General features: G+C 38.0%; 1 protein-coding gene across 6 annotated transcripts in view; it reads left to right on the plus strand.

Annotated features, from left to right (window-relative positions):
- Nucleotides 1-26,174, plus strand: part of LOC126212877 (uncharacterized) — a 262,978-nt gene that overhangs the window by 116,680 nt on the left and 120,124 nt on the right. For all 6 annotated transcript variants that reach the window (XM_049940372.1, XM_049940375.1, XM_049940377.1 and 3 more), the window contains 2 exons: nt 6,697-6,830; nt 19,534-19,877. In XM_049940372.1, coding sequence (XP_049796329.1) covers nt 6,697-6,830; nt 19,534-19,877 — 478 coding nt within the window. The remainder of the gene's footprint in view (nt 1-6,696; nt 6,831-19,533; nt 19,878-26,174) is intronic.

A 26,174-nucleotide genomic window follows, 5' to 3' on the forward strand; every position in this document is an offset into this window, starting at 1 on the left:
AATATGTTTAATTGCTGTAATAACAGCAGCAGTAAGAGAATGCTGGTGAGAATAAGATTCTCCAGTTGCCTGAGCCCTATTGTATTTGCACCATGAATTTTCTCCTTATGGACACAATCCATGACATGGCTTATCATCAGTAGAGAACTTATCGAACAATATGGCCCACACATCTCACTTCATTGTCTCCACGTTTTCTTTATTTCTCCTAATTGGCTGCTCATAGTATACCCTAAAGTTTTCTATTTCAGTTTTAGTTAACCGACCTTGTCTGGTCAACAATTTTCCATCTTGTAGTTTTTTTCCTCTCATATCAACAGTTAGTTTTCTCAGCCATGTTCCCAAACGTTTTTTAACATGGCCTACACATTCTATTTTGCTAATAATGGCATCTCCATATGGCTTAGAGTTCGCCACAATGTTGTATGCCTTACTGTTACCATCACCCAAATATTTGGTGTACCATACGCTTCTTGTTTCTAACGAGTGATGAAATATTTGTTGATCTCCATGAACTTCCAGACCATCACTTGTTCCTCTAAAATTAGCCACACAGTTGTGTTCTTTATGTTCATTGATTTTACAACATTTGCAATATTTAGACACTATCTCCACATCTAACACTTTACCGGTGTCTACACTCATGGCAGTCACTACTCCATTCAGAGAAGTATGTCCTCTTTTTCCGCCAACTTTCATCAAGTGCAATTGCAAAATCTGAACATCCATCATTTTCTTCCACTGCTTCCCTAGCAGCCAGTTTCATGCTTTCGTCACTGACCTCACTTTCAGCTTTCTCTAATGTGGTTGATGTAAGTTCATCACTGAACAAAATGTTCTCTGTGCAGCCATGCCCTTGCCAATGGATCATAAGGCATAAACTAATCTAGTATTGATTTCATAAGGGCAACTTGCATCTGGTTTTGAAGGACTCATAAATGAAATCACAGCTGAGCATTTAGTGCAAATTAAATCCAGAGCAATTGAAAGGCCTTTTCTCCCACTGGCACTCTCACAAATTTTCACACTCTGTGACTCACCACACTGTTTACATTGTACAAATTTAGAAATTACATCTGATAATATTCTCAAATTTATAATAATATTACTGCACCCCTTTTCACTTACACTAAATTTGTTGTAACACTCTTGAAATGGTGAGAGATTCTTTGATGATGCACTTCTAGAAAAATTACATTTGGAAACATTGTGCTAGGCGACATAACCTGTTGTACAGAAAGCTTTCTAAACTTGTTTCCTCTAAATTGTCATTCCTTGAAAATGCCTTTACGTTTCATCATCTTCAATAAACACAACAAAACAGATGTAAGAAAGCACTGCAAATGTGAATATAACAACTAATCGCAATCACACTTGATCAAAACTAACCACGTGTTTGAAAGCATGTTGTTTACAAACAGAAGAAACAAAAGAATATGGACTGTTGCACTCCAAGGGTAGATAACACACTCGGGAGTAAAAAAACTCCTAACATGCAATGTAGGGGATATAAAGATCTAAAATATATGCAGAAAAGTGGGTGACAGAAAAGTGCGTGTGGCACACAAATACATGTGGTCAGAAAATGCTCTTTAAATGTTCGAAAAAAAAAAATCAGGAAAATCTTCTTCAGAGTACTTAAATAAAACCTTAATCTATCGAAATATGATGAAAACCAAAAATCGATTTTTTCGACCTGAACCATGGTTTGGTACCCTGAAAGTCACCGTTATGACACAGCTACTCTAAGTCACTGCAGGATCCTTAACTTCGTGTATTTTGCAGTTTATTAAGACGTGCGTGAACATCCTCATACGATCTTCCACAAAAGACTGCAACAGTAGGAATCAAAGAAAAGTTCTCAAGTACCAGTGAGCCCATTGGACTTTCAATTATTATACTCCGAGGGCTGCTATTTAATTGACCCTGTCCCTCCTACCTTCTTCATCTACTTAGATTTTTCAAGTGTAACTGCTCTATTACAGTCAACAAATCCCACTTCGCTATGTGTGTGTCACAGAAGATAACCTGGTAAAATTGGTCATTGTCATTCACATGCACACCAAGCAAACCCAGTGTCTGCAGGAGTCCTACATTCAGTGCTGTGTCTTACTGTGCTGCATCACTGAAGAGGAGTTTTGATGGAAGAGTGGTGTCTGCATCACCCTTGTGCTAGTTCCACTTGGGAAAACAACCCATGAACTTTCACAAACAACACCAATTACTGCTACGCTCCTACACTCCATTGGAAGGTTGTAGGTTTCTTCTTTCCTCAGTAATAGTGGTGGACTGAGGACCCCACTCCCAACACCATTTTATGGAGTATCTGGTTCAGAATGAGCAATGGCAGGGTCTGGGGTCATCAGGGCGGGCAGGTCATCAGAACTCGTAGCCATAACCATTTTACTTTTACATAGTTTTAATCATAACATGATACATGCATACATTCTAGTGCTCAACGCGCTGGCAGTCTACCAATTCGAATGCAACATGGACAAATAGCGACTGGTGTAAACAAAACCCCACAGCCAACAGAAAAGACCTACTTTCATTCTGAATGACCATCTGTATTTGTAACTAACGACCCACACTTGTAGAATCAGTGGGCGAGGGAATGTGCATACAGAGCTAAGGGGTGAATGTTCGCTTTAGTTGTTTTTCGTGTTAATTTGTGTACCAACTACACCTCAGCTATGTATCACATAAGCTGTAGGCTTTTTTGTCACAGAAAACAATGTGTAATACTCAGAAAGACTATAAAGACCCCTAACGTGGTGTAAATTTTGTATTCTATGTGTTTCTTTAAATTAATGGATATTTTATTGTACAAAGAATGAAGCAAATAAGTGTAGTGATATATCTGATCAGAATACCTGGACAAAATGATCTTAGTTTTAACAAAAATGAATTAAAAATACTTAAAAATGTAGATTGAAAGCTATTTCTGAGTGGTTTGTTTGATTTAACAAGCTAACAAACTCACTAAGACACTTTAGTGGAAAGTAATGAAACACAAAAAAAGAATTACTACAATTTTTATTTGTTTTGTTCTAAATTTCAGCCTCAGGTGCCACAAGTAATAAACCTGAAGCTGAAATATATTTTGCTAGGTTCAGATTATCTGGGTTAATATAGACCCCAAGACTTCACGGATAACCAAAAGCATGGAACATCATTTCTACGGAAATGAATGGCTATTGCACTAGAAACCCATACTATATGCCACATTTGGATCTCACTGCACTGCGCTGACAACTTTTTACACCTGAAACTTATTATATTGCATATCATTTAACTTTGGGAATAATATTTTTCTGTTTTGGATTTTTGTTCACATTTTTATGATGATAGTTTGCATTTACTGGACAGTCCTAATACCTACCACTCACAGCTTAGTCTGGATATAGCTCGTACCGTGGTTGACATCTTGACACAGACCATCAATGAGGCAGCAACATCAGTTCTGTCCAAAGGATTAAACTTCGCAGTTATGCCCACAAAGATTCCCACAGAAGAGATCATACAATCTGTCGAGGCGTCACTCCACGAAATACCACGTGTCGAAGCAGAAAAGATAAGGCAGGAAACTGTAAGAATTTTACAAACACCAAAACCACCCAGAGCCAATATCACATGTGAAGAAAGACAGGCCATATTGGAGCTCAGGAATAACAAGGAGACCCGATGGCGAGGATAGGCAGAAATACGAAGGCCCTCGTTAGGAACTCAAGAATTGATCCTGACACAGCCAAGAGACTAATCACCAAGGTGCCTGTTCCTCCTAGAATCTACAGAGTACCTAAGCTCCCTAAGGAGGGTTATCCACTGAGGCCCATAGTGACGGAATAGATTCACCTACATGTTATGTTCTGAAGCACCTGGCACCTGAGTTACCCCGTCTTGTGGGACAGACAGACTCCTATGTGAAAGACTCTTCCCACTTCATACAACTGATTAGGGAACAGAAAATAAACCCATCAGACATTATGGTCAGTTTTGACATCAAGTCTCTCTTCACCAACGTACCTATTGAGGAGACTGTGCATTCTACAGGATCGGATCCCACCAGATATCTGCGATCTGGTGCGCTTATGCGTGTCATCTACGTACTTCACCCGGCAGGGAAAATATTACGAACAGTTTGATGAAGTGGCAATGGGTTCTGCGCTCTCCCCTGTAGCTGCGGACATCTTTATGGAAGCCTTTGAGCAAACAGCCCTAGCTTCTGCTCTGTTATGTCGCAATTGTTGGCTACGATATGTGGACGACACATTCGTTATCTGACCTTGTGGTGAAGCACTTAAATAGCACTTAAGTGGCGTTCACAGAAGTGTAAAGTTCACACATGAGACTGAAAACAATGGTACCTTGCCATTTCTGGATGTGGAAGTACACAGAGCTGCCAAAGGTAAAATGGGACACACAGTGTACTGGAAACCAACACACACTAATCGGTACTTGCACGCGGAGAGCCACCACCACCCAGCTCAAAAGTATTCTGTTGTGCATGCGTTAACTGCCCGAGCCTACCAGATAAGCGATGAAAATAACATCAAAGAAGAATTAAAGGAGCTATAACACACGTTTCATGCCAGCGGCTATGACGACAACATCATAAGAAAAGTAGGTAACACCAAAGGGAGCAGAACACGAGAAGAAGGCAAAAAAAGAGAAGCTTCCACTGGTACACTTACCATATGTAAAAGGCGTCAGTGAACGGCTAGGCAACATCCTCCAACGACAAGGTTTGAGACCGATTTTTCGAAGCAGTCACAGGATCCACGAAATGATAGGTTCCACAAAGGATGTAGTCAACAATCTTAACACTGCAGGTGTTTACGAACTACGGTGTGAGTGCGGAGCTGCCTACACAGGAAAAACAGGGAGACCTGTCAGCTTATGAGTAGCAGAACATGAACGCTATGTACGATTACAACAACATAATAAATCGGCGATAGCAGAACACCATCATGATTGTGGACAACCTATCAGGTTTCAGGAAGCCCGAGTACTGGCGAAAGAATCATGGATTCGAGAATGCAAAGTATGGGAGGCGATTGAAATTATTAAGCAGCCTGACAACATCAACAGAGAAGATGGCTTCAAACTCCCAGCGTCCTGGCTGCCAGCCATCCCAGTCCAACGGGCTGTGAACAGTCACGGGGCAGAAGCAACAGGGGACATGGACGTATCTGCACAAACAGCTGTAGAGCAACTGTCAGTCCACTTCCGTGCACACCAGGAGGAAAACTTGCCGACCAGAAGCCGAATGCTGATTGGCGGAGAGCTACTAATCATTGACATGTACATTCAAGAATAGCCTCTTTCCTTCCATCTTCCCTTATGTCATGACTAGCCAATCATATTAGAGGGCCAATTAAAAGTTTTACAACAGTGACGTCAGACATCGATAGTCTCTAATAAATAGAAGCACCTATCCCATGCATAACCAGTCGTGCCCTCAGGAAGGCCATTGCAATTCAGCTGAAACATCGGTTTTAGTTTATTATTGTTGTTAGTTTTTTAGCAATGTCGTGGCATAACACGCAGAAGAATTTTAATCACTAAGTCCTAACATCGGTAGAATCAAACAAAATTTTTCCTGGATACTGTTGATAGCAGATCGGTGCATGCCAGGACTTTGGTGTGTCTGTCTAACCAGTTCCTCAATGACCGTTTCTGTGATTATTCCGTAACTGTAATAAACTTCACCTGCAGATTCTCCATTTTCTATCAGAAATTTCTAATTTGTTGCAGATCATTAGAGCAATATGTTTTCATTTATCTGTCATCTTCCCCTAGTACATATAGACCATCTGTAACGTTAGCAGCAACAACAAGACTCATGATATAGGTTTAAATTCTTTCTCAATGTTCCTTTTTAGAATCTACAGCATTATAAAGTTCCTTTAGCAGCTAGAAAAGTATGATCAACATTGTATTCCTCTTGTAGGTGTTCAAAAGTATGCATCATTTCCTATCAACACGAGGCAAGAATTCTGAAGGGAACCACCCTGGAAGAAAATATAAACCATTTCCTCTTACTGTCAGCAATAAGTGAGTTGGAAATTGACAGCAAACATACCACAAGGGTAGAATCATTACGTTCAACAGAAGGCGAAATGGAAAACAGAGAAATATTTTAGGAATGTGTGAATGGAAATTGGGGTGTACATTGTATTCTGGTGGTAAAATCTGAGGTACATGCATAATACTATATTCCAAATGAAAAACTTCACGTTAAGTAATTGTAACATTATACTTTAGGCTTTCCAGTTTTTCAAGAGTTCCCAAACTGTGCATGGATAATCCACAAACTGGATAATCCATATGTAGATAATCAGAAGCTGGCTGTAATAAAAAAATAATAATAATTACAAGACAGTTACTGCTCTTCACTAAGACAGTGTGCCAAGTCTGTATAAGAAAAAATTCATATCCTTTGAAATAATGTGAAGTCAGAAGTCTGATGTGTTATATGCTAGTCTGTGTTGTGTTACTGTTTGAAGGAGTAGCATAGAAATTGTAGTATAATAAATATGTAAAGTAGTAACAAGATGCCACCTGTTGTTTTATGTTCGAATTATTTTCAACTCCCTTGTACTGCTATTATTTCTTATGTTTTGGGGGTGCTACAGGTTTGATGGTTGCATGCAAATTAAGTAAAAAGTAACAGCACTCCCTTTTGTGCCTTAGGTTCAAACAACAGAGCACTCGTAACAGGCACATAGTGCATGCACACTGGAATGAGGTCAACTCCCCCAAATCGAAGCAAAGCTCAAACCAGGCAGAGCCAGACGATGCATCCAGCAGTGAAGATTCTGACCACAGTGAGTGTCTCCTGTGCTTTGTTTATTTTTGTTTAATTGCTTGTGTCATCAACCCTAAAGGTCAGTTTGATGCAACTCTTCATTCCTGTCACTTCTCTCTGTCATGCTCTTCATTTCAGAGTAACTGCTGCCTGCTAAATTGCTGACTATCTCTCTCTGCAATTCCTCACCTCTCCCATCCTTTCAGGTACATTTTTCAGTGATGGAATGTGGTTGTAGTATGTGCCCCATGATCACTGCATATGCACCATATAAAAAAGAATAAGTTTCTAAGAATTTTCACATGGCAGTGATTGACCTTGGCCTTTGATGTTGAGTATTTCAAAACATGACACCTTCAATTTCTTTGAAAGGAGGATAGTATATTGCTATATTGCTATGTACGTGTTAAATATCAAGCAGACATAACAAAGGCAACCGAGCGAGGTGGCGCAGTGGTTAGAACACTGGACTCGCATTCGGGAGGACAACGGTTCAATCCTGGGTCCGGCCATCCTGATTTAGGTTTTCCGTGATTTCCCTAAATCGCTCCAGGCAAATGCCGGGATGGTTCCTTTGAAAGGGCACGGCTGACTTCCTTCCCCATCCTTCCCTAATCCAATGAGACCGATGACCTCGTAGTTTGATCTCTTCCCCAAAACAACCCAACCCAACCCATAACAAAGGCATCATGCCCAAAACTTTATTTCATCCACATCATTACACTATCAAAGAGCAGTGATACACTTATGGAACACAAATTATTGTAAAGTACAATTCATAAGCTATGGTGTAAAAATGTGGCTTATATAATTGTAGTGGTATCACAAACCATTTTCAGCACAACAATGAATAGGCAGTAGAACATGGTTACAACTTCTCTGAAGTCTCCAGTTAAATTATTGATGTTTACCAGGCAGAGTATCTGGTTGGTGTCACTGTTGATACTTATGAGAATGTCACATCTGGTAACACAAATGTCTGGATTGGCAGGAAACCCAAATGATGGGAGATGCCCATGTTGACGGAAGAAGCTGATGTGTAGTACATCTGTTTCTTCATAAGTTTGTAAGACATATGCAGCCCACCAATGACTGTCACATGTATATGAATCAAATCCATAAATGTGTATTAACAGCATTTTTTTCACAGTAACCATCATGATTCTTGTCTGCTCACTAACAAAGTGGAATATATCTTCGCCATTAATATATATTTGCCTAATATATGATATACAGTGCAGATTATGGGTACATGGATACATCCCTGTATCCATGAAACACTGATTCAGTTTGACATTGTCTTAATCATGATAGGAAGCAAGTCTATCATGAAAGATACATGAAGAAATATTTTGTTTGCAACATTTGTGGGGCTACTGGCCTGTAGGTAGTAGTCTCACTGTTGGTAGCACTTCTTCTTGATCGTATAAAGTGGGACCTGATGTTTGTTCAATAATGTTCATGACACTAACATTTTAGCTGATGACACATACTTTATTTCTGGTGAAGTTTGAATATTGATAACGGTGACAGTTCATTTACTACAAATAGAAGTTAACTTGTGGGTGCAAACCAGCATCCAGAATTACAGTTGTGAAATATTCATTCTGCAGTGGCACAAGGTAATGAGGTCACATCTACATGGAATCATCACAGTCCTCTACTAGTCCATTTAAGAGTTTCCATCAGATAGATTATTAAGTACAACAATAGTTAGTTTATTTACACTCTTGACAATCACAGTATGGTTCAGAAAAAACATCATTCATTTCTCATGGTGGAAGTTTCTCACTAGTAGTTCATCATCAGTCATTAGGTTTCATGTACAGAAAACACATAGTTGAGGAGTAAATCAAATCACGAATACACATAATGTAGATGTTACTTGGTGCTTTAAACTATTTTTAGATGGCTATTTAAAGACTTCTGTATGAATAAATGATTCTTTTGAAAAATACATTATGCTTTGAAAAATGGCAAGGTTCGAAGTTGCTATTTTGGATGTACTGATGGAATTTTGAATTATGGATAAGTTTCTATAAATAAATTTATAAAAGTACATAGTTACTATTATTATCACATGATGTGGAGCCCCTTGTTAACATGAATGAGCACCATATTGCAAGTGGTAATAAATTTCATGAAATTATAAATTAGTGGATTAATTAGTGCTGTTTGTCAAATGGTACAGAAAAAATAAGGCAGCAAAAGTATGTAGTTAAAGTTGGGGAATCTAACACTGGTTTTGACAAGATCTGCAATGGAAAATAGTACTATTAGAAAACTTTGATATTAATTTTTGCTGCAGATAACTGAAATTAATAATTTAAAATATTGTACAGGAAATTAAGAAAGCTTATTTTTTGATTGTTATGTTTCACTATATGGAAAATTGCTGATTAGCTCACTGACAAGTGAATGGTCCAATCCATCATATCAAAAACTACCCAGAAAGTTTTCATGCAGCAAGAATACACCGAAAAAATGCACTGTCAAAATCTTAACTACTTAAGAACACTGGCAGTATTTAAAAACCTTAAAGCTAGTCACTTTTGGAGTGCAAATAACCACTTATAAAAGCAGTTTGGACAGCCCTTCCTGTCTAGTTTGCAAATCAGTGAATACGCAGATGCAGCCATTACAAGAGAAATGTAGCATTCAGGAGCACAGTCCCGTGTGCATGTACCCAAATTTTGAGCATATAAACCATACCAAAAATATTGCAGATCATTGATTTTTTTGAATAACTTGAATTTCATATTGACAGATAAACCGTTTCAGATGTAATTGTTACACAAGTGACCAGCAGAGGAAAGACAATGTATGATGTTACAGTATAAACATCAACCATCAACTGAAGCTTTAATTTGTTGACATTAAATATTTTACAATAATTCCTGGTGCATAGTTCTTATGCTAATTTTTAAATAATGTGATTTTACTAACAATGGTTACATCCAGCACATCTGATAAATATTAATGCTTGCAGGCACTTCAATCATTATAGCACTATTTGGACAGAACTGGAACTGAGTAGAAATCAGTCATGGCCATTGTTATGTCTATTGCACTACGTATTAGGCATACGTGATCAAATACATAAAATGTTGTGATGCACACTGACAATTCAGAAATTGTTGTTGCACTGATAAACCTGAAATGACAGAGCTATCAGAAATTATATGGTCGGACAATTTCCTGAAAAATGCTTTACAATAATAAAAATCTTTTTAATGAAGAGGCTGAACTGCACTATTAGTTCTGGGTGGGAAACATTATTTTTCCTATCCTCCTCCTATAGACAGAGATGTCATTATGTCCAGACCAAGACTCCTACAAAAATAATGAAATAGTTTCCACAAATTGTAGGAAGATGTGTGTTTGTAACAGCGAAAATTATGCTTTCATATTTTTCCAGAATTTAGTACATATATTTAATGATTTTGGCAAGTAAACAATTCTTTTTTTAATGTTGTTCTTAATTTCGCTTGCTATTCCTAAAGACAGATATAAAGCTGCAGAAACAGTAACCAAGTGATAAACTGATAAGCCAAACATTATGCACTGCCCACTTCAACATTTGATGCCACCTGGTTGCATTGTGGGGACATGACATGGTATCAAGAGTATGTAAGCAAGGCAGACATGGACAGGATATCTCCCCATTGAAGATATGGTCTGCATATGGGGAAACCCATTGAGATAAGGGCCTTGACAAAGGGCGGATTATTATTATTATGCAGAGCCTGTGAACGAGTATCTTAAAAATGGCGAAGCTGGTCAAATGTTCACATGCTACTGTCATGAGCATCTTCAGAAAGAGGTAGGACAGTGAAACTACCACTAGGCACTAAATGGTTGGACACCCACAGCTTTTCACAGAATGTGGGGTCAGGAGGATTTTCTGCTCTGTGAAGCAGGACAGATGGTGATCTGTGGTATCTCTGCCAAAAGAGTACAATGCTGGTGCATGCAAAAAATGTTTCAGAGCACACTGTTCATTTTACTTTCTTGAACATCTAGCTCCACAGCAGACCACTCCTAAGTGTTCACATGTTGACCCAGCAATATTGTCAATTGTGGTTACAGTGGGCACAGGACCATTGGAATTCTGCTGTCAGTAAATGGAAACATGTCGGTTCTTCAGGTGAACCACTTTTTGTTGCACTGAGTCAGCTCCACAAATGCCATAATCTAGGTGAATGCCGGCCGGAGTGGCTGAGCGGTTCTAGGCGCTACAGTCCGGAGCCGCGCAACCGTTACGGTCGCAGGTTCGAATCCTGCCTCGGGCATGGATGTGTGTGATGTCCTTAGGTTAGTTAGGTTTAAGTAGTTCTAAGTTCTAAGGGACTGATGACCTCAGAAGTTAAGTCCCATAGTGCTCAGAGCCATCTAGGTGAACAGTGGCTCAAAACATGCAGGCTGGTGGGGGCACTATTTATGCTGTGGGAGACATTCTCCTGAACTTGCTTGGAACCAGTGGTAGTAATCAGAGACAAGCTAACAGCTGCGAATCACCTGCATTCATGCTTAAATAGTTTTTCTTTCACACTTTCAAGAGTTTTGTTTTGCTGCATGTTTTGTACTTTACATAAATCTCTTCCATTTATATGACATGTCTTCAGATTTTGTGAAGCAAAACCAGATTTGCGAACTGCTTAAGTGGTTTTCCCCTTCTTCATTTATCCAAATAATTTACAGCCATTTCTTCGTCACTAAAAACTATTACAGTACATATTTTCTTTGGGCTTGGAAGGTGCTCCAATTTGTTCTGGACTTTGATTAGCACATCACTGTTCACACCACAGTTCATGGAATTGTCAGTTATTTCCGGTTAGTCTTATGTTTCCACAATTTTTAGTGAAATGTCAACATCATTTGAATGAATCTCCAAGAAATAACAAATAAATACATTCATGAAGGTCATCAGGAGAATTAAGTGATTTCAGTTCTATACCATGTTCTTCATATTTCATCTTGGTAAGGTTGAAAAAATTAATGGGATTCCGCATTGCTATGAAACTCTCCTAATAGCACCTGTCTTTGTGCAGGTCACCAAACACATACAAAGAAATCACAAAGAAAATTAATTTAGTGTTATCTCCCTTGTTAACACTTAGTGGTACTACAGAGGCAGGTGCTAATTATTATAGATATTAAATGAGATGGAAATTCGAACACATAATAATTGTGAACAATTTATTGTGTAATAGAAACTATAATCAGAAACTGAAATTCACTTGTGTGCCGTTTTATCTATTTACTGATGCACTGTCAACCAAAAATGGCAGGGGTGTACATATCTGCAGGCACCTGACCAGCTACGCATTGGTTAATTTTCAACTTTTTAAAAAATACTTGCTGTTTATCTTAGTAGTTAAAATTTTGACATTGTGTTTCATCAGGTGCATTCTTTTTACATTAACAATTTCAGGACCGTTTGTGACACATCAGATTGGACCATTCCCTTGTGACTTTGGCAGGTAGCATAGTGTAATACTAATGTTATTTGACAGTAACTTTTAATTATGAATGCCCAAGGAAAAACTAATTACTCAGATGGATTTGGAACACATGAAATGGGCATCTAAACAATAAATTACAATGAATCCCCAGTCTAAATAAGAACTTGAGATTCCTAAGCAAAGCTGTATGTGAGTAGGCAGATGTAATTGAACAAAAGATAAAAATCGAGTCAAAAAATTTAGTTATTTTGGGGAGCAGGAAAAAATGTAAGATTCCAAGAATTCACCCTACCATATCATATGCAGAAATAACTCCTGTTGTCAAAATATGGTTTTCATTGGGTCAGTTGAGGACTGGCTAATCTCTTTACAGTTCCTGTAAACCCATCAGAAGGTCATTTGCCGTCCAAAAAGTAATAAATGTGCTTTAGAGTTTGAGAGTGCAATCCATGTACTTTGCTAGATTTCTGAAATAAAATGATGTGATGAAATGGTGTTGGTGGCCCTCAACTACGTACCCTGCGACTCAGAGTTTCAATATCAAAAGTTTTGGCTGGTTTCATTGTCTAGGGGCTGGGATACGTAGTTGCCGCATTACAAGCCAAATACTGCTGAGTCTACAGTATACAATAAAAATACACACATGAATCAAATGGGCAAAGGTTTCTATCACTCGGCAATTGTGAATTATGAAAGTAAGATATAAATTTATAAATGAAAGATTGCAGTTAAATAAAATCTGCAGGTACTATCTTAATGACTTTAAATAATGAGTATGATAGTAGAAGTCCTTTTGAGAATGTGGTATACTTCTGCAAAACACTTGCTGGCGATGGTCCATCAATTAAATAAAATATAAGCTGAATAACAGGGAAACGATAGATTCCTACTGCAAGTAATTACTTATGAACAACAACATAGCTCGTGAGATATTCACTTCTAAACGCACACAACGTCTTCACTGTAGAAGCCACAGAAATCTCACAAGTGCACAAGTCAGCACTCCAAAGTATTTCTATCACCTGTGACCACACGCAAACTGCTCCACACTCTCCAAGTCTCCCCGCGACTGTGTATCCATCGTGCCATCGCATCCAGCCTTCCCGTGTCCTGTGCGACTGTCCCTCGTGCCACACTCTCCCAAACCACCTCGTGTCCTCTCTGGAAACCATGCTCCTCCCCAACCTCCGTATGCCTCTCTTAGTAACGAGAGCTTTGATTGGCTAGAGTGTTCGTGCCATGTCTTCAAGCCAACGCATATTCACAAACATAATGAAACACATTCTAAATACTGGATTTACTTTTAAATAACTTGAAATTATATAAATATTCCTACAGCTGAATCATAAACACACTCTAACCCACATTTTAAGATACGTAAACAAATTAAATAAACATAGATCAAAGGAATAGAACAAAAGGTAGGCCAGTAGCCTAATGTCTCAGTGCTTTCTATAACACAGTAAATATTTAACCAATTTCTTCATGAATAGTATATATCATATATAAGCAAAGACATAGATGGTTAAATATATTTATAAGCATGCTGCTACCATTTTTTTGTGTAACTGTGGAGAACTTAAGGGGATACGGAATCGGATTTTGGGTTAAAAAATCGAATTTTTTTTATTGGCGTATTATATTCTGCCATGTTTCCTCTTTAAAATGACGTATCATACATAGCTCTACTACAATTATAACTATTTTATTTTTATATATTTGTGAGATCGGGTATTGCGCTTTAGTTATACACGTCTCTCGTGGCTGACCATGAACTTTTTGGCAGTACCTTTAAAGTGACATGAATTCAAATATCCCGGTTTCCAGCGACTATTTATACACTAGTTGCCCGAAAATGTTTCTCTCTGGTTTCCTCAAGTTACTCTTTGACTTTGTGGCGGGACTGTTTTGTAAACAGTGTGATATAAGAAAGTAGTTGTTGTTGAGTTATTTCGTATTTAGTGCTTCATTTTTCGCAGTGAAAATGCCTAGAGCTAAAGCAAAAGTATTTAAAAAGCGTGTGAACTGGCAAAAGAAAAGAAATAATGATTCATTAGCAAAGCAAAGCAGTTCATCATCATCACTGTTGGAAAATGTGAATCCACTTATTACTGATTTGCCGAACGAACTTACACCAAATGAAAACAGTGCTTCTCATAAAAAACTAAGAGATTTGGAAGAGAAATATAATTTACTTGATAGAGGGAATGAAGTTTTTGAACTCATTGATACGAATATATTGTGTGAAGCTCTTGAAAACAGTTTGTGCTGCAAAAAATGTCATGGAAACGTTTCTCTGAAAGTAGAATCCCATGTTGGCCTGGCTGCCCAGTTTAATTTAATATGCAGTGTTTGTGAATACAGCTGTAAGTTTCCAAGTTCGGTTTCAGTAACTGTAAATAATGGATACAAGAAAACTGAACTTTATAGTGTAAATATTAGGTTAGTTTATGGATTGCGAGCAATTGGTAAGGGCAAAGCAGCTGGTGATATGCTATGTGGTGTTCTAAATCTTCCAAGTGCACCTTCAAAGTTTGAAGCTTACAATTATGTACTAGGATCTGCAGTTGAAGATGTAGCACAGAAGTCAATGCAGGTTGCTGTGGAAGAAGCAGTGGAAGAAAATGACGGCAGTCGTGACCTCACAGTGGCGTTTGATGGCACGTGGCAGAAAAGGGGCCACACCTCCAACAATGGTGTTGTAACAGCAACTAGTGTTGATACTGGCAAGGTTATTGATGTTGCAATAATGTCTAAATACTGTAGGTGCACAGGCAGGCTGAAAAATGAACACAGTGATGACTGTATTGCTAATTATTATGGTAGTAGTGGTGGCATGGAGGTTGCTGGGGTGAAGAAAATTTTTCATCGCTCTTCACAGTGGTATAATGTTCGCTATGTCAAATATCTGGGAGATGGTGACTCTAAAGCATTCAAAGAAGTTTTGGAAAGCAAACCATATGGGAACAGTGTAAATATAAGCAAACTTGAATGTATAGGACATGTGCAGAAGAGAATGGGTGCCAGGCTGAGAAGGTTAAAATCAGTTATGAAAGGGAAAAAACTAGATGATGGGAAAACCTTGGATGGCAGAGGAAGATTGACTGATTCCATAATAGACCACATTCAGAACTGCTATGGCCTTGCAATCAGGCAAAATACAGGCAATCTTGAAGAAATGAGGAGAGCTATATGGGCTTTATATTTCCACACCGCATCCACAGATGAGCATCCACAACATGGTTTGTGCCCCAAAGGTGAAAACAGCTGGTGTAAATACAATAGGGGACTAACAACAGGAGAGAAATACATTCACCACCACAGTCTACCATCAGCCATCATGGCAGAAATAAAGCCCATTTTCAGAGATCTGGCTGACAGAAGTCTTCTGATGAAATGTCTTCACGGAAAAACGCAGAACCCCAACGAGTGCTTGAATAGTGTGATATGGCATCGTCTCCCAAAAACAGTGTTTGTCGGAATTAATACACTACATTTTGGTGTGTATGATGCTGTGGCAACCTTCAATCTTGGAAATATAACTAAATGCCAGGTCCTTCAAAAGTTGGGTATGTGTGTTGGTTCCCGTACGGTATGTGCTATGTTCTTTTTAGATCAGCACAGACTAAGGCATGCTGATAATATAATCAAGACATTAGTGAAAAAAGCAAGACAGGTGCAGAGGGGTGCCAAAAGAAGACTTGAAGATGATTATGAAGACTGTGAAGGGGGTATTAGCTACGGATCAGGAATGTTTTAATCTTCTTTCTCCGTTTCCCGTAAGTTTACTTTTTACTTCATCTAGGAACATTATCTCAGGTACTGGTCAACCTAGAAGTCTGAAATTTTTATGACGTAGTGACATAGGTCCCTATTACATACTGAAACAACGATTTTTTAATTACTTGATTTACAAAAGACTTAGGGGTGATAGTCTAGTAAAAAGCGATGGAAAAAATTTACTTAAAAATAAATGTACAATATCTCTGTAAGAAAATACTTTGACAATAAACTGTTGTTTCAGTATTGTTGTAACATATTAATGCACATACAGTAAAATTTTTACCTCTCTGTCTCCAGTAGTTTGTGAGAAAATGTTCCCTATAGCAGGCATATATTAACATTGCGGGGATAGGTGATTCCGTATCCCCTTAAGGCCTGACGCCATCGATAGTAATCAGCCACTTTGACCTCCAATAACTCATGTACTATTCAAGTTACATGCCTGTAATTTATACCAATTTAGTTTTACACTAATAGCTTTCTAAAGACTTGTTGAATGACAAAATCAACTGAAGCATTTAAATTTTGGAAATTCGTTGCTGGGTTTTACTTGTATAATTTACTATCAGATACTAGACTTTAAACTAATAAAGATATTGACAATCTGATTACACCATCAGGATCGTCGTGCAAATAATAGTAATGTACATGTTTCTTTTTGAGGTATCATGATTTGTGTGGCTACTATTAATTTCTATAAAAACTGTGAAATGTCTGCCATTAAGGTATCTTAAAGTCCGTCATCTTTGGCTTTCCCAGCCTGTCTCCTTCATCAACATAGTGTCACCATAGAATTCCCAGCCACATGGCTGGACCCCTCTTGCTTCGGCCAGCATCCGCCACCGTATGGTCAGCCTGCTGAGTAGCCTGTGCCCGCCAAGTGGCCCGTGCGGCCACTGCTTCCTCCAAAGTTAGAATATTTTCAAGGCCCAATGACTCGCCCATTACCTCATAACTTCATCATGAAAGATGCAGTAATTCTCTGCAAAATTGCCAGCAACACTTTATTCATTTACCCTGAGTCCTCCTTCAATAATTTTAAAGATCCGTGACAGACTGCTGCTGTGTGATAGGAACTGTTGCATTAGGGGAATATTTGTTCTTAACACTTTATTGGTTCTTTTAATTTACACTCTTCAACCATTAACTAAAAATTCTATGTAAGACACGTACAGAAGCAACATGGGTCATACTAGCATTGGTAAGAACACATTGTTCTGTCTGCAGCTCACAAAATTTTGAGAATCCAGTTTTTACATATGGGTATGTGTCTTTGAAATATGCATACACTTGCTGAAGATTGTCCAACAGTAGCTGCTTCTGCTTATGTACTCTAATTCCATTTTGTTGTATCCCAACATCACACAGCTTGTCTTATGATCACAGCAAAATTTGTGTACACCTTGAAGTACTTGTATTTTCTCACACAATATGTTACCTAGTGTTGGATTTGGAACCACTCATATACCAGTTCTTCTAACTGTTTTGCGTTCCATACCTCTTTTGAAGTATAGTCAAAAATTTGTATTTTGTCACACACACATGTCTGAACTGTGAAATGTGCCTTTCAGTTAGCCTAAGATTTCACTTTCTACATTTTTCCACTCTTCTTTTTTCAGTTCTGCCATATTTGTATGATCCACTACTGAGGCAGACTTCTCAATTTTTACTTCAGGCACTTTTTCTCACAGTGAACCATCTTATTCTTTACAGGAGATTTGTAATAATACTGAAGTTTGGTATTTATAGAATCCAGTCCCAGATCAGGTGCTATTTCCACTTCACTTACATCTTCTGTGGGTATTTCGCCCGTCTCATACATTTTGCTCACCAGATGGTAGCGTTTTGTCAGGACTGGCTCTCCCAAGGCCATCAGTGGTTCTAATGGAATGTTGTCTACTCCCGGGGCCTTGTTTCAACTCAGGTCTTTCAGTGCTCTGTCAGACTCTTCACGCAGTATTGTATCTCTCATTTCATCTTCATCTACACCCTCTTCCATTTCCATAATATTGTCCTCATGTACATCACCCTTGTATAGACCCTCTATATACTCCTTCCACCTTTCTGCTTTCCCTTCTTTGCTTAGAACTGGGTTTCCATCTGAGCTCTTGATATTCATACAAGTGGTCCTCTTTTCTCCAAAGGTCTCTTTAATTTTCCTGTAGGCAGTATCTATCTTACCCCTAGTGAGATAAGCCTCTACATCGTTAGATACCAGTAGAAAAGATTTAAACAGCTGTTTTTCTCAGGAATTTAGTAGTGACTAACTCAATTCACAAAAAAATACATGGAATGTGGTCTTGAATTATTCATGAAGCTATATAAAACTTAAAGATAAAATGACATATATGCAGAAAGGTTTAGAAGGAAAAAAGGGCAGTTGCTATGAGGATTACTTTAAATGTGTCCCCCATGTAAAGCTATGACCATACCAAAGCAGGTATCTTGTTTCATTCGGACAGTGTGTGTAAATAATGGCCATATTTCATCAATGTTCATGACATGTTTTAAAAGCACGATTGCTACGTAATGTTGTATTTTTAAATATTCTTGTCAAGGTATTTAAAATCTTTGTTTACAATGTCTTCTGTAAATTATTTTGATTTCAAAGTTCACTGTTTTCTGTTGGGTTACTACTCAAGAGTGAGGCCCAAATATAAAGAAAATGCCATCTTTGGTAGAGCAATGGCAAAACAATTAAAAGGTTAAAAGTTAAACAGTAAATAAATTTAAAGGGAGCAAACTAGGAAAAACGTTAACACAAAACTCAAGAAACAGTGCCTATATAACATGTTAAAGTAACAGTCATAGCAACATAAAATTAATACTATACATGGTACAATTTTGTGAAGTCAAAGTCTTAATGTGCACTAGGTTTAAAGCCTGTCAAAAATTTTGTGGAATCTTATGTTGTATTATTTGAATATTTCACAAAGAAACACAACATCAGTAAAAATATGTACATCTGGAAATAGGTAAATTGGGCATACGACACTATAATATTTAAATTTGGACACAGTCACAGACACATTTTAAGAAGTGAACATTCTAGAACATGTTAATTTTGGATACGTGTAACTTAATATTTAATAATTTTGTAGAAAAAGCAAAATGTTGGTTTTAAAGGGAGATGAGGGCTTTCAAATGTGGTATATCAGTCTTGGGAGGGGGGAAAAGGGAAAGATGTACAATTATAAGAGGGATCAAATTTTGAAGAGCACACAGTTTTAGTGGACTGTAAATTTAGAATATTTTATGAAAGAAAATGTTTCCTTAGAAACCGATTAGAATGTTGAAATTAGTAGTGTGGAAACTTATATTGAATGATGAAGTCAAGTGCAGGTAAGTATTTAGTGATTTCTGGTGTTCACAGCACAGAATAGAATACTGTTCTATAGGTGCTTTAACTGCTGTACCTATTTTCAAACACTATTCATGATCAGAGTCTGCAGGATTGCTGTGTAATTCTTTCAGGCTCTGGCATCAACATCAGCACACTGCAGGAAGTTTTAGCTTACAGCAAAGTGGAGCGCAGCTGTCCTGAGCCCCAGCCACAAGTGCTGTCTCCCATACAGGTCACAGGCCACAATGGCTGCGGCAAGGAAGCTGCTGCATCCGGTTGTGCCACCATCACATGTCCACCCAACAAGGAGATGATAAAGCAGAAAGCAGCGGTGACACCAAGTGTGCAGAGGAGTCGGAGTGGGCGCTGTGGGGTGTCACAGGCCAAATGTGTGACGCGATTCCCATTGCCACCAGCATCCAGTGCGAAGGGTGCTGCCAAGCTGGTAAAGGAGGCTGCCGTCAGCCTGCCACTTGTGAGTGTTTGCCAGTTCTCTTTCTGATCTTATGTTGCATTCATGTGGCTGGTGGCTGCAGAACATCTACTTTTCGAAATTTTGTTGGGTCCCAGTATTTATAACAGTTGATGACTAAGGCTGAAACTGAGAATACCCAAAAATTTACCACAATCATCTTTTTCCTGATTTTCTTCCCGGTTTCTATATTATCAGCTGAGTTATCATCAGTTTATTCCCACAGTATTTTTACTACTTCCCTAGTTGGCTCCTTCTGTTGTCTGGTTGCAATATAATTCTGTTTAACTCGCTGTTCTTTTCATATGCCCATGGTTAATTGTAACCACTGGATCTATTCCAGATTGATTGCCTCAGATGAATACTGCTTTGTAAATGCTAATCTAAAATTCTGCAGAAATAAAGTAGGTTCTGGTGCATCATAATACACACTTTTGCAACCGACTAAAATTGCTTGGAATTAACTGTACATTTTCACACTGAACTTTTTATTTATATTAACTTTATTAGTTTTCTTTCTGTTTTCAAGTTTTTGCATTTGGTTTCTAATTTAGAACGTGTATTGTGAGTGAGAACCACCTCTTATTTGCAGCAGTGTAATAGATGTAGTGAGGGATAGCTTCCAATTTTGCTACTTTTCTAGTGATGTTTGTTTTTGTATGTTTTTAACCCTTTACCCCTTTTCAACTTGGTTCAACAAGCATGTTAAATACAGTTTCCCTGCAAATAGAACCATAAATTTGTGAGAGACTTTGGATGTTATTTGAATGCAATTAATTGTCTGTGTAACTGGCCATCATATAGCATAAAATTACATGAAACTTAATTTGATTCATGAGACATTCGACAATTCTGCCACAGAGATTATCTGAAGACATTGCCAGTAGAGTTGATGTTGTATTTGACACAAATCAGATTAAGTGATACTGTGCTCTTTGTGTGTTATAGCATTTGGCCATACCCAAAATTTTGGAGCTTTCAAGGGGATTTCAGAACAATTGTTCAGTTTTTATAAACAGCAGCAACTGAGGCTTCATGCTGTATCATGAAACTTAGTAAATCTAATAGTTGTTCTTATTTGAATGTCATGGAGAGCACTGTGTGTGACGTGATACACTCCATACATTTGCCATCTTATATTCATTTAAATCTTTTCAAATTTTTCATGTCAGATATATGCTGAAACGTACAAAATCTTAAAATTTTATGGAACAGTTGTAATTTGTTTCAGTGTACAGTTCAATTTTGAGTCTAAAGTGATTCCACATACTTGAACTGTAATATAGAAATCAGTTCCTGAATGTAACTACATAGTGAGATGACATTTTAATCCACTGAAATTTATTTACAAAACTGAAAAAATTCAGGAAGTCTTAATTTTTATTCATATCATGACACCTTCTGAAGTCAGTAGGAAGGTTGTTCCATATTATAAAATAAGAGCTGCAAATTTTACACTTGTGCGGCATGTCGTACGAATTACTCATGAATGTTGCAGTCATTTTCATCCAAAGCAATAAAACTAAACAGTAATGATCAGATAACAAGAAGCTAAACAGCAACAATGAAAGCTCGTAAACCAAATGCAAAGTGTAACAACAAGAGACAAACAGGGTGACTGGTTGCATGATACCAGTCTCCAGTCAGTGAACACTGCTGCAGCTGAGTGAGCCACTCTGCATCTGACAACCTAGCAGAGTAAGGAATAGAATGTGGAACATAATAGCAGGTATGCGAATCTGTGCTCTGGCCAGAATAACTTTACCATTGAGCTACAATGGAATTAAAAAGGAGATACTTATGTTGACAATACAGCACACATTAAGTTGATCCTAGGAGATCTGTAGATGAAGCAACCACTTGAGTTTGTCAAATCTTCACTCTCATCACCATAACATTAGTCCCTGCATTGTGTTTCATCAGGTACAGGCAGCATGCTGTCCTGTGGGATTGTTTCTTGTGCCTTAGGATTTTGTTTTTAATTTTGTACAGTTGCTTGCTTAATACTGTCTGTCATTATTAGCTGATGAGTTGTGCATATGATATCAGAAGTGAGTTTCTCAAATGTTATGACAGTATTATAAAAAAAAGGAAAAATTGTTACTCGCCATATAGAAGTGATGTTGAGTCGCTGACAGACACAACAAAATGACTGCTATACATATGAGCTTTAGGTCAAAAGCACCTCTTATAAAATAGTAGATTGATTGATTGATTGATTGATTACTTTATTAATCCATTTAACAATTTACATTGTGTGAATTTCGTCAGCAAAATCATATACAATACAATATACCTAAAATTATACACATAAAATTAATATAACACACATTTTTGAGGTATCTTAAATTAGTTTTATATCCTTATGTAATTTTCTTATAGTACTGTACAATTCTGGATTTCATATTATACTTATTTCCTCATGTATTACAATGCAGGCTACTTTAATTACACCACATGTTTTAATTCAGATAGTCCGTTACTGCGTAATAACTTTTATTTAATAAAAAAAATTTTTAGTTTTGTTTTGAACTGTCCGATTGTGTCAATATGTTTTATTTTTGGGGTAATTTATTATATAATTTAATGGCATTGTACAACAAGCTCTGCTGAGTTTTAACTTTATTTTTCCTCACTAGATGCATGGATATAAGAAAAATATACAGATCAGACACATGTAGTATCACACACTGCAGTCTGAATTCTAAGAGCATAGCATGCTGTAGCGATTCTGTTACTAAGTATTTTAATATGTTGTTCCCACTTTAACCGACTGTCAACATGCATACCAAGAAATTTTGTGTAGTCTACACATTCTATAGTTTCATCGTTTAAGTTAAAGTTGTTATAGTGTGGTTTTTTGCACACATAGAAGTTAACAGCATTTGTTTTTTTAAAATTTAGTGTTAGTTTATTATTGGATGCCCACTCACGTACACTGTTTAGTGTTTGTTCGGCGTTTTCTTTCAGTGCATCTGGTGATGTGTCACTGATTAGAACATTTGAGTCATCTGCAAACAATATTATTTGTCCATGCTTGTTGCTCTGTGGGAAGTCATTTATGTAAATGAGGAATAGTATTGGGCCAAGGACAATACCCTGTGGGACACCTATCTTTACATAATTTGGGTCTGAAGTATGCTTTACAATATAGTTTGAGCACCTTGAAATATGTGAGATTTCAGTTATCTGTCTTCTATTTTTTAGATATGACTGGAACCACTTTTTCACTAGTCCCCTTATTCCAAGTTCATCTAACTTATTTAACAATATGTTGTGGTCTACTGTATCAAACACTTTAGTTAGATCAAGAAGTATACCAGTTGTATAGTTCCCTTTATCTAATGCTTCTAGAATGTGTTTTGTGAGGTGTGCTGTTGCTGATTCTGTGCTTTTCCCTGATCAAAATCCAAACTGGTCAACAGACAGTAAGCTGTATTTATTTAAATAATTCATTAGCCAATCTTTCATAATAGTTTCTAATATTTTTGCAAAGCATGATAGTAGAGAAATTGGCCTATAATTTTCAATTTTTCCTTTTTTGAAGAGAGGTAGTAATTTCGCATAATTTAAATAGTCTGGAAAGTAGCCCTGCTTGAAAGATTGATTTATAATATCAACTAAAGGTGGAAGTAGGCTCTTGATACAGTCCTTAATTATAAAACAGACATTCATGCAAGTACAACTCCCATACACGATCACTGTCTCTGACCACTGTGGCCAGACTGCAAGGAGCTGTGCTTGATGGGAGAAGCAATCTGTGGGTGCTGATGGTAATGAGGAGGCTGGGCTGGGGTTAGGTAGGGCTAGCAGGGTGGGGGTGTGGTAATTTGTATTGCTGCTTACAGGAGTACACAGGGGCATGATGGGGACAGGGCAGGGCACTGTACAGCCTTCAAATCCACCAATGCACCCACTAGTCTTCTTCCCCACTGCTATTTTTCTCCTGCTGTGTACCCACGATGTCCCTACATGCTCCCACAAACAGCACTACACTTTCTCCCACCCCTACTCCACTATACCTCCCCATTGTCACACCAGCCTCCTCCTTACCCCCACCAACCTGGATTTCTTCCCCCATCATAAACAGTTGCTTGCAGTCCAGCTTTAATGGCCAGAGACAGTGATCTTGTGTGTGTGTGTGTGTGTGTGTGTGTGTGTGTGTGTGTGCGCGCGTGTGTGTGTGTGTTTTAGCAGAAAGCACTCTGTCCAAAAGCTCAGATATATAGCAGTCATTTTGTTGTGCCTATCTGTGACTCAAGGTCTCCTCTAAGTGGTGAACAAAAATCTGTCTTTTACATAATATTGTCAATATTGCATACTGGCTTTTCCTTCAGCAAACGTTATTCACTGAAAACTTCGACTCTGCTGATCTGGGATAGGATTTGTCATATTTGGTAAATTCGAGAGAGATGGTTTGGCGGTCCTGTGTGGAGGCCCCAGTGCTTTGTTTTCTAGAGTCCTATGACCAGTCCAGACATTTGACCTGTAATCTAATCCTTTATGAGATACCGAGTAAATCAGCTGCTGTACACTTCTTGTGTTGCAGGACTTGTGTTTATGATTACTTCTGTGAAAGGAGTTAAAGCCACCGAAATTAATGAATTGTAGTGAAGCAGTATTCCCTCTCTAATCAGTCTCCCTACTATTAATGACTGTCTACAAAAAAAAAAAAAAAAAAAAAAAAACCGATAGAATTTAATAGATCTATTGAACATGTATTCACCAGTGAATAAGTAAAAATATCGGTTGTATTTAAATTCTGGAATGAGTAAATAAAAATTATAAAAATTGACTGTTCCCAGAATTTACCAAATAGTATCTTCACTTGTAGTAGAAATCAATAATACTCCTTAACACAAACAGACAAGTTCTTTCATTGTCTCTGGAAGACTGCAACATAATAGGTTCTTATTTGTAAATAGATCTTGTATTAATGCAAGAAATCAAGAATGAATAATTACATGAGGTGGATGATGATAATGAGAAAGCAGGCACAAGATTTCAACAAAATTAAATTTGACTATTATGTTTTCTGTTTCACATCTCATATGAGATTTTCCATTAATCATTTAGATCACCTATATGGTCCACATCCTTCATTGTTTTGTCCCTTTTGTTAGCTATCACTTACGTCTGTCATCTTAACACTTTCTCTTCTTCAGTGTTTTATATTTACATAAATAAATATTTTCGTCACCAACTGTGCTAGTTTCATCTTCCTCCTATTATCTTGTTCCGTTTATAGTCCTGTTCTCTTTTTTATTTATTGATTTATTTATTCAACATTCCATAGTTTTAACGTTCGTTATCCGCTGTTTTCCAGCCAACAATCACTGCCAACAATCTCTTCCACACCTACCAGTATCATCCATTTCCGTCGATTTCTTGTTGCTGCCGATATTTTTGTGCCATTGGCTATCTTTCTCTGCCACAAGAAAATTTTTTGGGACATTTCTGCGCCACCCGCGAACTTTTTTGCGGCACGCGCGATCTCTTTTGCGGCACGCGCGATCTCTTTTGCGGCACGCGCCATCTCTTTTGCGGCACGCGCCATCTCTTTTGCGGCACGCGCCATCTCTTTTGCGGCACGCGCCATCTCTTTTGCGGCACGCGCCATCTCTTTTGCGGCACGCGCCATCTCTTTTGCGGCACGCGCCATCTCTTTTGCGGCACGCGCGATCCTTTTTTTCGCCACTCGCTATCTCTGTTTTTAAGCAACGTGTGTTCTTTTCCCCTGATCTGGACATACTTGCTTGGTCTGGTCAACTTTTTCCGTATTTTTCTTATTTAGTGGTCTTCCTTTGGTATTGAACGTTACCAACACAATTTCTTTCTTTCTCGTCCTTCCCTCCGCGTTTTATTCCTTCTTATGATTACTATTTCAACTTTAGTTATTTAATTTCCCTACCCACCAGTTACCCACCAGTTACCCACTATGTACCCTAATCCTATACCACATTATTTACATTCATTCCGGAAACATGCATTCACCGTAGCCAAACTGCAATCCCACATACTTTTCCTCCGGTCCTGCTTAACCTTTGGAATTACCCCTAAAGGGCTTACCTTAAAAGTTCCCGTCTCTGGGTGCAATTCCTCCTTCCACCAGTCTCTCCTGGACTTCCAGAACCTTCAATCCTTAGCCCTTACCCAACTTGTCCTGAACCTCTACACTACTTCATGTAACCACCACTCCCAACAGCTCCTATCTCTCTTCAAAGTCCTCCACCTCTCAAACCCTTGCTTGGAGAACACACTCAGGAACATCATCCTAGAAGCCAGCTGCAAACTTGAGTT

The sequence above is a fragment of the Schistocerca nitens genome, chromosome 11 (assembly GCF_023898315.1).
Source record: "Schistocerca nitens isolate TAMUIC-IGC-003100 chromosome 11, iqSchNite1.1, whole genome shotgun sequence".
In the NCBI taxonomy this organism is placed as follows: domain Eukaryota; kingdom Metazoa; phylum Arthropoda; class Insecta; order Orthoptera; family Acrididae; genus Schistocerca; species Schistocerca nitens.